Source organism: Salvelinus fontinalis, chromosome 28 (genome assembly GCF_029448725.1).
Source record: "Salvelinus fontinalis isolate EN_2023a chromosome 28, ASM2944872v1, whole genome shotgun sequence".
NCBI classification, from domain to species: domain Eukaryota; kingdom Metazoa; phylum Chordata; class Actinopteri; order Salmoniformes; family Salmonidae; genus Salvelinus; species Salvelinus fontinalis.
In genome coordinates, this window is record NC_074692.1 from 20,621,413 (window position 1) to 20,635,920 (window position 14,508).

At 40.9% G+C, this 14,508-nt stretch overlaps 1 protein-coding gene across 2 annotated transcripts in view; it reads right to left on the bottom strand.

Annotated features, from left to right (window-relative positions):
- Positions 1 to 14,508, bottom strand: part of clip1a (CAP-GLY domain containing linker protein 1a) — a 53,379-nt gene continuing 38,871 nt past the window's right edge. Inside the window, exons 19-26 of one of the 2 annotated variants that reach the window (XM_055886975.1) lie at positions 13,862 to 13,976; positions 13,671 to 13,723; positions 6,488 to 6,605; positions 4,116 to 4,266; positions 3,976 to 4,028; positions 3,250 to 3,255; positions 1,273 to 1,400; positions 1 to 1,031 (exon numbers count right to left, since the gene is read on the bottom strand). In XM_055886975.1, coding sequence (XP_055742950.1) covers positions 800 to 1,031; positions 1,273 to 1,400; positions 3,250 to 3,255; positions 3,976 to 4,028; positions 4,116 to 4,266; positions 6,488 to 6,605; positions 13,671 to 13,723; positions 13,862 to 13,976 — 856 coding nt within the window. In that variant the 3' untranslated portion in view covers positions 1 to 799. The remainder of the gene's footprint in view (positions 1,032 to 1,272; positions 1,401 to 3,249; positions 3,256 to 3,975; positions 4,029 to 4,115; positions 4,267 to 6,487; positions 6,606 to 13,670; positions 13,724 to 13,861; positions 13,977 to 14,508) is intronic. The other variant, XM_055886976.1, reaches the window with a different exon arrangement.

Sequence of the window (14,508 nt, forward strand, 5' to 3'; positions counted from 1 at the left end):
TCCTGCAAAAAACTTTAATTCATCCATAAATGTAATTTATTTTGTACAGATATTCAACATTTAAAAAGTTAGGTACAGAAATTCATAAGCATTATACCATCTGTTTACAATATTTTATTCTCTTAAATGATTTAATTAAGCAATGTTCTTGTCAAGGCCACTTAAAAAAGAACCAAGGATTTTAAACTGAGGAGAAATAGAGTGTGTGCAGTCCTTTAGGTTTGTTTAGCGGTTTCAACCTTGACCACGATCCCACTGTCCCATTCTGCCGAGGTTAGGTCTTTTTTACTGAAAGTCAACCAGCGTTGGGTTTCACTGTTCCAACACTTCCAGGCAGCAGGAACCAGCCATGCCCCTCTGCATACCTTTCCACCACACAATTATCACACAGACAAGGCAACCTTTTTCAAAGTATAAAGTATGCTCAAGCTTAAAAAAATAAACTATAGCCTTTCATCTTATGCACACTGAAGAGGATAGCAAACAAACCGTGGATTTTATTTCAACACAAGTCCTTTACAATTCCCAATTAAAACCTTTTATCACAATACATATGCACTCCTGCACCTTTTACCAGTCAATGATGTGAACATAGTGTGGGTAGGGATAATTACGTTTATTGTTTTGAGAAAACATTCTCCCATAAGAGCGCTTAGGGGCTTGAGTAAGGGACTTTCTCCACAAACAAACAAACATGTGGACAAACCCATACAGTAGAGAACTCATGTGAATTTGATGTGAATTTGATTCATGTGCAAAAGTTGAGATTGTGCCAAAGATGGTTCTCGAAGGCTTTAGATTAGAAGGTCTGGTCGTCGTTACAGGAGTCAGTCCAGTGGCCAAAGGCCTCACAGATGTCACAATAAGCTCTCTCCTCATCCTTACTGCCGTGGTAGGTGGTGTGGGGTGGGGAGTCCGGCATCTGCATCTGAGTGGGACAGTCTTCTGTATCATGGAGGTCGAAGCAGTCACAGATGTCACAGAAGAGCCTTGGTGGGACCTTCTTTTTTGAGGGGCCTTTGTTAAAACCGCTGAGAAGATGGTGGGAGACATACAGGGTCAGGGTGTCAGCATGTACATTAAACTAGACAAATGGAAAAGTACTTTACAGGGGAGGGGACAAACTAAGACTGATGAAATGTTAAGATAGAAATAATGCTTCATGCTCTGAACTAGCTTCATGTAATTAACAAAAAAAAAAGCATGAGGTTAGTTTGGGCTTTAACTTGTCTGACTCAGGGTTACAGTTTAAGAGCATCGGAGAAGGCTGACCCATCATAGTTGTCAAGCTCGCTTGCATTATTCCCATTGAGGGCAGCCTCTGCCATCTTCTCCAGCTTGCCTGTAAGTTCCTCATTCTTCATCTGCAGGTCCACGATAACCGAGTTCAGGAACTCAATCTGTCCCAGACAAGACGGGATATCACAGACATTGCCACAGTTCAGTAAAAAATAAATGTGACATGTAACTTACAACTATTGGACACATGAACAACAGGTCATCCAACTGTATCCACATCTCATTGAGTGCCAATATCACACAAGCAGTTAGTAAATTCACCCCTTTCCCCAACCCATCATGCTACAAGAACAGTGAACCACAACCTTCACCAGTTCCTATGTTGTGAAAACAAACCCCACATCCTGGCTTGAGCATGGGAAAGGGTAATGAGGGCGACACTGAACAGTACAACTCTGGATCATCCACCATGAGAAATTGTGGCATCAAGGCATGTCAATTTGCTGGAAAGCATACTCTGATAAATGTCCTTCTTGAATAGGATATGAGAAAAAAATGTAACCCCTGAAAGCTATTGTAAATAAATCCTTTGAAGTTTTTGCAGAGGTTTTAGTCCGCAATTTTACATCCAACTTAGATGTTTAGTGCAGTATTTCTCAAGTGAAAACATTTGCAAAGAAACGAGTAGTCTCTCGTTGAATGAAAACAAACAATTAAAGAATGCCTAATGTTGACCAATCACCAACGAAGGGGCATATACGTCGGCTTCAGAACTTCTGCTTGCCTCAAGAAAATAACACAAACAGCAAAAAAAATTTTTTTTTTGCCGAAAACCAAAACAAACAAAAATATCACAAAATGTTGTCATAACATACACTGGAGTGTACAAAACACCTGCTCTTTCCATGTGTTACGGGATTTTTGTGTTTAATGACTAAAATATGTATACATTTGACTTATTATAACCAAACAGAATACTACTATATTACTGTAAGAATGAATCTTATTATAAACATAAGGTTGAATGTTATGTGTTCCTTGTTAGAAAGAATGGGTTTATCTTCAGACAGGCTAGAATGATGTCGCTACACAGGGAGGGGAAAGACCTTGGGTTGGTTGCAGATAGTTTAACAGGTGGCAGACAGTAATGAGAACTCTAACTGTATTGCCATTGTATTCTAGAGGAGGATGGACATTAAAACCTATGACATCATCTTTATTATATAACCTGATGTAAATTTTACTATGATTCAGTACTCTCGAGAATAAACGCTATTGATTGATTGAAAGACTGGTTTCTGTCCATTTAATGCTGATAATTATCTTACAAATTCTTATTTATGGGCAGAGTGTTTTAATTGAATTGGTTGATAAACATAGGAATTAAATTCCTTTAACACCATGACACACAATGACCAGGTGAATCCAGGTGAAAGCTATGATCCCTTATTGATGTCATCTGTTAAATCCAATTCAAAACAGTGTAGATGAAAGATAGGAGACGGGTAAAGAAGGATTTTTAAGCTTTGAGACAATTAAAACATGGATTGTGCATGTGTCATTCAACTAGTGAATGGGAAAGAAAATATTTAAGTGCCTTTGAACAGGGTATGGTAGTAGGTGCCAGGTGCACCGGTTTGAGTGTCAAGAACTGTAAAGCTGCTGGGTTTCTCACGCTCAACAGTTCCCTTTGTGTATCAAGAATGGTCCAATACCCAAAGGACATCTGGCCAACTTGACAACTGTGGGAAGCATTCGAGTCAACATGGGCCAGTATCCCTGTGGAACACTTGACAACTCGAGTCCATGCCCTGACGAATTGAGGCTTGAAACTGTTTCGAATGGGAAGTATGCGGACGCCTTTAGGAGACGACCAGAAATGTAAATCAACAGGAACATTCAGGAATAATTTTTCAGAACATAGAACAGCACAGACAGAACAGGAACCGAGGGGAAATCTACAGACAAATAGACATGCATGAGTGGAGCTGATGAAAAACAGTAACAAACCGCTGCCTGATTTCCGGGTAGCATGGCCAACATCAGTGACAGAGGAGGAAGGAGGTAAATGAGGAAGTGGAGATGGAGGAGACAAAACAGATCAAAATTAGGACCCACCTAATGGCAGACAATAGATTCAAGTCATCACTGACAGATGTAAAAATACTAAAACAACCTAAGAGATAAGTGGGTAGGCAAGCATTACAGCTTCATCACTGTACAACCTCTGACAAACCTATTCAAAGCCTGTGACAGTAAGTTAAGGGATAAAGACAGATCTACATGGTAAGCAACTTCAGTGCTCATTATTGTTTTTGGTTAAAGCTGTTTGAGGCATCTCAGCACACCTGTGATAAAACAGCTTCCTAAATCAATTGTCAGAGGTTCTCCTGTGAGTTGAAATAAATTCTGTACACTGCCAGTCATGGACTTTGCAGACATTGACATGAGCAAAATTGCATTAATTTAGAGGGAATTTCCATACCACTGATAGTATGAAAGTTGCCATTGTCGTAGTATGCTAAGCAACCACAGCATGTCATATGGCAATAGTATGGAAACATATCTTAAATTAATGCACAAGTACGACTTAGGTTAGGTACTTCTTACACAATCTTGCCAAACACACAATGAAACACTGTACATATCAATAAATAACCCACTGAATGACATACCCAAGCGGTCTCTTATTCACCCGTTTTTTCTAAATTGGTCCATTATAAAAGTAATGTATACCTGGCTTTCTGCAGTCTCCTTGTTCTCCCTTAGTTGATTCAGAGCTGCGTCACCTGAAGGGAAAACATGCATATAAAGCATTCAGTGACAGTGAAGTTCAATCTGTAGACATGAGTTAAGCTTCAACTACCCAGTCATACCTGAGGAGCTGGTAACAGTCTCCTGTCCTCCTGAAAGGCTCTTCTCCAGGCTCTGAACATGCTCCTGTAGCCGCGCCTTGTCCTTCTCCAGTAACTGGACAGTAAACTTCAGTGTCTTCGCTGTGGCGATCTCCCCACGCAGCACTGATAACTGCTCAGAGGTTAAAAAAATAAAATAAAAATGTCATATACATTAGACAATGGATATACAGTTGAAGTCGGAAGTTTACATACACTTAAGTTGGAGTCATTAAAACTCATTTTTCAACCACTCCACAAATGTCTTGTTAACAAACTATAGTTTTGGCAAGTCGGTTAGGACATCTACTTCGTGCATGACACAAGTCATTTTTCCAAAAATTGTTTACAAACATTATTTCACTTATAATAATTCACTGTATCACAATTCCAGTGGGTCAGAAGTTTACATACACTAAGTTGACTGTGCCTTTAAACAGCTTGGAAAATTGCAGATAATGATGTCATGGCTTTAGAAGCTTCTGATAGGCTAATTGACATAATTTGAGTCAATTGGAGGTGTACCTGTGGATGTATTTCAAGGCCTATCCTCAAACTCAGTGCCTCTGCTTGACATCATGGGAAAATCTAAAGAAATCAGCCAAAACCTCAGGAAAAAAATTGTAGACCTCCACAAGTCTGGTTCATGCTTGGGAGCAATTTTGTTAGTCTGTACAAACAATAGTATGCAAGTATAAACACTATTGGACCACGCAGCCATCATACCGCTTAGGAAGGTTCTGTCTCCTAGAGATGAACGTACTTGGGTGCGAAAAGTGCGAATCAATCCCAGAACAACAGCAAAGGACCTTGTGAAGATGCTGGAGGAAACAGATACAAAAGTATCTATATCCACAATAAAACGAGTCCTATATCGAAATAACCTGAAAGGCCACTCAGCAAGGAAGAAGCCACTGTTCCAAAACCGCCATTAAAAAAGCCAGACTACGGTTTGCAACTGCACATGGAGAAAAATACCGTACTTTTTGGAGAAATGTCCTCTGGTCTGATGAAACAAAAATAGAACTGTTTGGCCATAATGACCATCCTTATGTTTGGAGAAAAAAGGGGGAGGCTTGCAAGTCGAAGAACACCATCTCAACCGTGAAGCACGGGTGTGGCAGCATCATGTTGTGGGGGTGCTTTGCTGCAGGAGGGACAGGTGCACTTCACAAAACAGATGGCATCATGAGGATGGAAGATTATGTGGATATATTGAAGCAACATCTCAAGACATCAGTCAGGAAGCTTTGTCGCAAATGGGTCTTCCAAATGGACAATGACCCCAAGCATACTTCCAAAGTTGTGGCAAAATGGCTTAAGGACAACAAAGTCAAGGTATTGGAGTGGCCATCACAAAGCCCTGACCTCAATCCTATAGAACATTTTGGGCAGAACTGAAAAAGCATGTGCGAGCAAGGAGGCCTACAAACCTGACTCAGTTACACCAGCTCCGTCAGGAGCAATGGGCCAAAATTCACCCAACTTATTGTGGGCTACCCGAAACATTCAACCCAAGTTAAACCGTTTAAAGGCAATGCTACCAAATACTAATTGAGTGTATGTAAACTTGTGACCCACTGGGAATGTGATGAAAGAAATAAAAGCTGATATAAATCATTCTCTCTACTATTATTCTTAAAATAAAGTGGTGATCCTAACTGACCTAAAGACAGGGACTTCTAACTAGGATTAAAATGTCAGGAATTGTGAAAAACTGATTTTAAATGTATTTGGCTAAGGTGTATGTAAACTTCAGACGAAAAATATAAATGCCCTAATCTATTCTCTGAAAATGATATTGAGGCAGATTATGGTACAGAAATGAACATTCAATTCTCTGGCAATAGCTCCGGTGGACATTCCTGTAGTCAGCATGCCAATTGAACGCTCCCTCAAAACTTGAGACATCTGTGGCATTGTGTGACAAAACGGCACATTTTAGAGTACCTTTTCTTGGCCCCAGCACAAGGTGCACCTGTGTAATGATCATGCTGTTTAATCAGCTTCTTGATATGCCACACCTATCAGGTGGATGGATTATCTTGGCAAAAGAGAACTGCTCACTAACAGGGATGTAAACAAATTAGTGCACAGAATTTGAGAGAAATAAGCTTTGCGTGTGTATGGAACATTTTGGGGATCTTTAATTTCAAACATTGGACCAACACTATACATGTTGCGTTTAGATTTTTGTTCAGTGTAGTATGCAAATGAAAAACAATGTGCTGAAAATGAACTCAAGTTCGAATAAGACTAGTCCAATGCTTTTTGGCTTAGAATTAGTGCCAGGGAGCCTGCATGAGGCTAGGGAATTAAAATGTCTAGAAATAGGGAAGAGCACCAATTCTTACCTCACTCATCAGGGTCTCCAGCTCCTGATCCTTCTCAGAGATCAAGGCGCTGCTTTTATGGATGGACTTCTGGAGGGAGGCTTTCTCCTCATCTAACTGTTTCTTCATTGTGGTCTCTCTGTCAAGAGCAAAACAAAATTATGATATAGTCATGAGTTTAACCACTACAAAAGGGAATAGTGAAGCATTGACCATGCATAATCTGAGTGAACTCTAATGTCTACTGGAGTACCACCAGCAGCCGACTGGTTTCTTAAGTTCGGTTAAAAGGTGCACTATGAAGAAATCCCTCCGCCATTTCCTGGTTGTAAAAATTCTAATAGTTTGCTTAATTTCAGTTTATGTGACAATGGGAAGCATAGTAATAGTGCACATAGAACAGTTACCACTTCTTAGACTTGCTTTCAAAGAGAATGACAGATCTATAACTCACATTTCTATGTGAATTTGGTCGGGTCGCCCAAAACGTTGCTGCTTTAAACTCCATCTTTATATATACACATAGAATTGTGCTTTTGAAACTTTAATTCAGAAGCACGGAATAAAAAGGTGAAAATCCCCCCCCCCCCACATCCCAACCAGAAGCCATGGATTACAGGCAACATCCCCACCGAGCCAAAGGCTAGAGCTGCCGCTTTCAAGGAGCGGGACACTAATCCAGACGCTTATAAGAAATCCCGCTATGCCCTCAGAAGAACCATCAAACAGGCAAAGCATCAATACAGGACTAAGATTGAATCCTTCTACACCGGCTCTAACGCTTGTCAGATGTGGCAGGGCTTGTAAATTATTACGTACTACAAAGGGAAACCCAGCCGCGAGCTGCCCAGTGACGCAAGCCTATCAGACAGGCTAAATGCCTTTTATGCTCGCTTCGAGACAAACAACACTGAAACATGCATGAGAGCGTCAGCTGTTCCGGACAACTGTGTGAACATGCTCTCCATAGCCGATGTGAGCAAGACCTTTAAACAGGTCAACATCCAACAGACATATTACCAGGACGTGTACTCTGAGCATGCGCGGACCAACTGGAAAGTGTCTTCACTGACATTTTCAACCTCTCACAGACAGAGTCTGTAATACCTACAAGCAGACCACCATAGTCCCTGTCTGTAGCCATGAAGTGCTTTGAAAGGCTTGTCATGGCTTACATCAACACCATGATCCCGGAAACCCTAGACACACTCCAATTCGCATACCACCTGAACAGATCCACAGATGAAGCAATTGCACTCCACACTGCCCTTTCCCACTTGGACAAAAGGACCACCTATGTGAAAATGCTGTTCTTTGACTACAGCTCAGCGTTCAATACCACAGTCCCCTCAAAGCTCATCACTAAGCTAAGGACTAAACACCTCTCTCTGCAACTGGATCCTGGACTTCCTGACAGGCCGCCCCCAGGTGGTAAGTGTAGCCAACAATACATTTGCCACGCTGATCCTCAAGACTGGGGCCCTTCAGGGGTGCATGCTTAGTCCCCTCCTGTACTCGCTGTTCACCCACGACTGTGTTTCCAAGGACGACTCCAACACCCTCATTAAGTTTACTGACAAAACAACAGTGGTAGGCCTGATCATTGACAACGACGAGACAGTCAATAGGAGGTCAGAGACCTGGAAGTGGGATGCCAGGACAACAACCTCTCCCTCAACGTCATCAAGACAAAGAAGATGATCGTGGATTACAGGAAAAGGATGGCCGAACACACCCCCATTAACATCAACGGGGCTGTAGTGGAGCGGGTCGAGAACTTCAAGTTCCTTGGTATCCACATCAACAAACTATCATGGTCCAAACACTCCAAGAAAGTCGTGAAGAGGGCACGACAACGCCTTTTCCCCCTCTGGAGACTGAAAAGATTTGTCATGGGTCACCAGATCTTCAAAAGGTTCTACAGCTGCACCACCGAGAGCATGCTGACCGGTTGCATCCACTTGAATGGCAACTGCTCGGCCTCCGACTAAGGCGCTGCAGCCAGTACATCACCGAGGCCAAGCTTCCTGCCATGCAGGACCTATATACTAGGTGTGTCAGAGGAAGGCCCAAAACATTGTCTAAGACTCAAGTCATAGACTGTTCCCTCTGCTAACGCACTGCAAGTGGTAGCGGAGCGCTTGCCGTGCGGGAAGTGCGGTCAAAAAGGCTGCTTAACAGCTTCCACCTCCAAGCCACAAGACTGCTGAACAATTAATCAAAATGGCCACCCGGACTATTTACATTTGTTTTTAACACTGCTGCTACTCGCTGTTTATTATCTATGCAGTCATTTTACCCCTACCTACATGTACAAATGACCTCGACAAACCTGTACCCCCGTACATTGACTCAGTACCGGTACCCCCTGTATTTAGCCTCATTATTGTTACTTTTTATTTCATTTTTTATTTAATTTGGTAAATATTTTCTTAACTCTATTTCTTGAACTGCATCGTTGGTTAAAACCTCTTAGGGATCTCTTAAGCTCGAATCCCGCTCGAATCCTGTTACCGGGATAGATTTGACAACATCCGGTGAAATTGCAGCGCACCAAATTCAAACTACAGAAATATGAATATTTAACATTCATATAAATACAAGTGTAATACATCAAAATCAAGCTTAACTTCTTGTTAATCCAGCCGCTGTGTCAGATTTCAAAAAGGCTTTACTGCGAAAGCACACCATGCGATTATCTGAGGACAGCGCCCCGCATACAAAAACATGAAAACCATTTTGCAACCAGGCAGGTGCAACACTAAAGTCAGAAATAGCAATATAATAAATGCCTTTTTTTGCAATCCCAAATGTCTCACAATCCCAAATGTGACACAATGAATGGTAATTTTGTTTGATAAATTCCTTCTTTATATCCCCAAAATGTCCATTTATTTGGCACGTTTGATTCAGAAATACACCGGTTCCAACTCGCCCAACATGACTACAAAGTATCTAATAAGTTACCTGTAAACTTGGTCCAAACATTTCAAACAACGTTTCTAATCCAACCTCAGGTACCCTAAAAGGTAAATAAATCACTAAAATTTAAGACGGAATAAACTGTTTCCAAAACCGGAGAAAAATAACAAAAGACTGTCTGAGTGACACATGGAAAGAATAGGACTACTTCTTCATTTCTCAAAGAAAAACATCGAACAATTTCTAGAGACTGTTGACATCTAGTGGAAGCCATAGGAACTGCAAACTGGGCCCTAAAAATCAGGTTTCCCATAGAAAAGCATTAGAAAACACAATGACCTCAAAAATAAAAATTCCCTGGATGGATTGTGTTTCACCTGCCAAATCAGTTCTGTTATACTCACAGACATTAATTTAACAGTTTTAGAAACTTCAGAGTGTTTTCTATCAAATACTACCATGCATATCCTAGCTTCTGGGCCTGAGTAACAGGCAGTTTACTTTGGAGACGCTTTCATCCGAACATGAAAATACTTCCCCCTAGCCCAAAGAGGTTTTAAGGGCTTGTAAGAAACATTTCCACTGTAAGGTTGTATTGTTGCTGTTGTATTCGGCGCATGTGACAAATCAAATTTGAAGTGGTTTGGACTCTACCATTTAGCTTGAAAAAATATATATAAATACAGTTCCCTTAGAAAGTATTCATACCCCTTGACTTACTCCACATTTTGTTGTTACAGCCTGAACTCAAAATGTATTATTTTCTCACCCATCTACACACAATTCCCCATAATGACAGTGATTCTTTTAAAAGAAATTTTAGCAAATTTATTGAAAAAGAAATACAAAATCTCATTGACATAAGTATTCACACCCATTGACTAGGATACTAAAAAATGTGCTCAGGTGCATATCATTTCCTTTGATCATCATCGAGATGTCACTACAACTTGATTAGAGTCTACTTGCGGCCAATTCAATTGTTTTGACATGATTTAGAAAGAAACACACCTGTCATTATAAAAGGTCCCACAGTTGACAGTGCATGTCAGAGCAGAAACTATACCATGAAGTCCGAGGAACTATCCGTAGATCTCAGAGAGATTTGTGATGAGGCATACAGTGCATTCGGAATGCATTCAGACCCCTCTACTTTTCCCACATTTTGTTACGTTACTCTTATTCAAAATTGATTAAATTGTAAAAAGCTACGCCACCCCATTGAATTCTGCCAAAAGGCACCTAAACGGCTCTCAGACCATGAGAAACAAGATTCTCTGGTCTGATGAAACCAAGATCGAACTCTTTGGCCTGAACGCCAAGCTTCACGTCTGGAGGAAACCTGGTACCATCCCTATGGTGAAGCGCGGTGGTGGCAGCATCATGCTGTGGGGATGTTTTTCAGCGGCAGGGACTGAGATACTAGTCAGGATCGAGGGGAAAATGAACGCTCCCCATCAAACCTGACAGAGCTTGAGAGTATCTGCAGAGAAGAATGGAAGAAACTCCCCAAATACAAGGGTGCCAAGCTTGTAGCGTCCTACCCAATTTGACTTGAGGCTGTAATCGCTGACAAAGATGCTTGAAGAAAGTACTGAGTAAAATGTCTGAATACTTATGTAAATGTGACATTTATTTTAATAAATTAGCTAACATTTTTTAAATCCTGTTTTTGTTGCGTTGTATATAGATTGATGAGGGGAAAAAACAAAATCATCAATTTTAGAATAATGTGGAAAAAGTCAAGGGGTCTGAATACTTTCCGAATGCACTGTATATCTGGGGAAGGGTATAAAACAACTTCCAGAGTGTTGAAAGTTTCCAAGAGCACAGTCGTTTCCATCATTGGGAAATTGGAATAATATGGAACTACCCAGACTCTGCCTAGAGCTGGTTGTCTGACCAAACTTAACAACCAGGCAAGAATGACCTTGGTCAGGGAGGTGACCAAGAACTCAATGACCACCAGAACTACAGAGATCCTTAGCTGAGATGGGAGAACCTGCCAGAAGGACAACAGTCTGCAGCACTTCACCAATCTGGGCTTTATGGGAGAGTGGCCAGACAGAAGCCACTCCTGAGAGAATGGCACACGACAGAGCGCCTGGAGTTTGCAAAAAGGCACGTGAAAGATAGTCTGATGAGACAAAACTAACTCTTTGGCCTGAAAGGAAAGCGGTATGTCTGGAGAAAACCAGGCACAATTCATCACCCGTCAAACACCATCCCTACCGTGAAGCATGGTGGTAGCAGTATCATGCTATGTGGATACTTTTCAGTGGCATGGACTGGGAGACCGGTAAGGATAGAGGGAACAATGAATGGAGACAAATACAGGCAAATCGTTGATGAGAACCTGCTTCAGAGTGAAAACGACCATAGACTGGGGGCAAAGATTTACATTCCAACAGGACAATGACCCCACGCATACAGCCAAAGCAATGCTGGAATGGCTTCAGAACAAGAATGTGAAAGTCGTTGAGTAGCCTAGCCAAAGCTCAGACATGAATCCCATTGAAAATACGTAGACATACTTGAATATTGCTCTTCACTGCCACTCCCCATCTTATTTAACAGAGCTTGAGAAAATCCCCAAATCCAGATGCGCAAAGATAATACAGACATACCCAAGACGATGCAAAGCTGTAATCGCCACCAAAGTTGCTTCTACAAAGTATTGACTTAGGGGTGTGAATACTTATGTCAATTATATACTTCATTTTCAATACACTTGTGAAAAAAAAAAAAAATGTAATCCATTTTGAATTCAGGCTCAAACAACAAAATGTGGAATAAGTCAAGGGGTATAAATAATTTGAAGGCACTGTAAATATACTGTGATGACAAAAAGCAAGTGAATTAGAGGGATTACTCATTAAACAGCAACCTCTCTATGGTAACAGAGTCAAAACATGTTAGAATCACCTTTGGGAGAGATTACAGCTGTGAGTCTTTCTGGGAAAGTCTATAATAGCTTTCCACACCTGGATTGTGCAATATTTGCCCATTATTCTTCTCAAAATTCTTCAAGATTTGTCAAATTGGTTGTTGATCATTGCTCGACAACCATTTTCAGATCTTGCCATAGATTTTCACGCAGATTTAAGTTAAAACTAACTTGGCCACGCAGGAACATTCACTGTCTTCTTGGTCAGCAACTCCAGTGTATATTTGGTCTTGTGTTTTAAGTTATTGTCCTGCTGAAAGGTGAATTAATCTCCCAGTGTCTGGTGGAAAGCAGACAACCAGGTTTTCCCTCTAAGATATCTGTGCTTCGCTCCATTCCGTTTCTTTTTTATCCTGAACATTCAGTCCTTAGCAATTACATGCAGCCATCACTATGCTTGAAAATAGAGAGAGTGCTACTCAGTAATGTGTTGTATTAGATTTGCCTCGAACATAAAATGTATTCAGCACAAAAAGTTAATGGCTTTGACACATTTTTTGTAGTATTACTTTAGCACCTTTTTATTGTGTACAGGCTTCCTTTTTTTCACTCTGTCATTTATGTTCACAATGTTGTTGAGCCATCCTCAGTTACCTCCCATCACAGCCATTAAAAACGCTAACGGTTTTAAAGTCCCCGATGGCCTCATGGTGAAATCCCTGAGCGGTTTCCTTCCTCTCGGGCAACTGAGTTAGGAAGGACGCCTGTATCTTTGTAGTGATTGGGTGTATTGAATCACCATCCAAAGTGTAATTAATAACTTAAAACATGCTCAAAGGGATATTCAATATATGCTTTAAAAATTTGTTTTACCCATATGTGCCCTTCTTTGCGAGGCATTCGAATACCTCCCTGGTCTATGTGGTTGAATCTTTTGTTTGAAATTCACTGCTCGACCTTACAGATAATTGTATGTGTGGGGTACAGCGACGAAGTAGACGTTCCAAAATCATGTAAACACTATTATTGCACACAAGAGAGTCCATGCAACTTAAGCAATTTTTTTGTCCTTAACATATTTAGGCACGCCATAACAAAGGGGTTGAATACTTATTGACCCAAGATATTTCAGCTTCTCAATTTAAATTAATGTGTAAAAAAAGGCAAAAGAGGATGTTAGCAGACAGAGTATGTAGACAGAGCACAAACATTACATGCCACGTTGATGAATGGAAAAGTGATGCAAACATCCATGCTTAATTGCAGAACTGTTGGGAGTGTCTATTTTCGACTAGAAACGGCAAACAATTTTCGGACACTTGATTTGGATGGAAATGAAAACAGCATTATAGACACGGCTAGCTAAATACACCATGTTTCTACACAGTTTCTCACCTCTGCTTCATTTCTTGCAACTGTTTATTGAGCTTGGACCGCTGAGCTTCCAGCTAAGAAAAAAGAACATACATTATAGGATGAATTGCTTGGTTGGAAAGTTGTAGTAATTCAATGTAAAATGTTACATTCTTAAAATCTAGAGGCAGTTTGAGGGAGGAGGTAACACATCAGTAGTCCAGTGGTGGTACCTTCTGCTGGCCACTGGTCTCCTTCTTGCTGCTGCCAAGCTCCTTGGTCAGCTTGTTGTTCTCCTCCTGTAAGGCCACCAGGGACTTCACAGAGGCAGCTTGCTTCAGCTCATCACTAAACACACACATTATTATAATTCAGTAAAAATTCGGGTCTTGAGGTTGGGTATGAAGACAATGTCTGACACTTCAATGTCTGAATATTTAAAGTCTGAAGACTGTTGAGAGCAATGAGCTACCCAGTGTGTGCATGTGTGTAATGTATTTTCACCCAGAATAAGAATGTCAGAGCGAGGACGATTAAAAGCATGGACTAAAGAAAGCAAGTTTGCATTTCTTTTAAGTAAATGTATTAAGAAAAATAAATAAATCAAGACAGGTTCAATAATTATCCTAGCGATCAACTGCATTTAACTGCTCCCTGCATCAAGGGTTAATTACTGCGATAGTACCCCCTCTGCCCCAACCCCGCTGTCGGATGTTGGCACTGAGCCAGGACCTGCCAGATAGATACACAGCTGACTATCAAGGCCCATCTGACAAAAATTGAGAAAATATTCAACAGGGATATTCCATTGATGACAAATGGAAGGTAGGGCTAGTAAGAAAATTATCTGGGCTGCTGTGATGGTCTTCACACATACAGT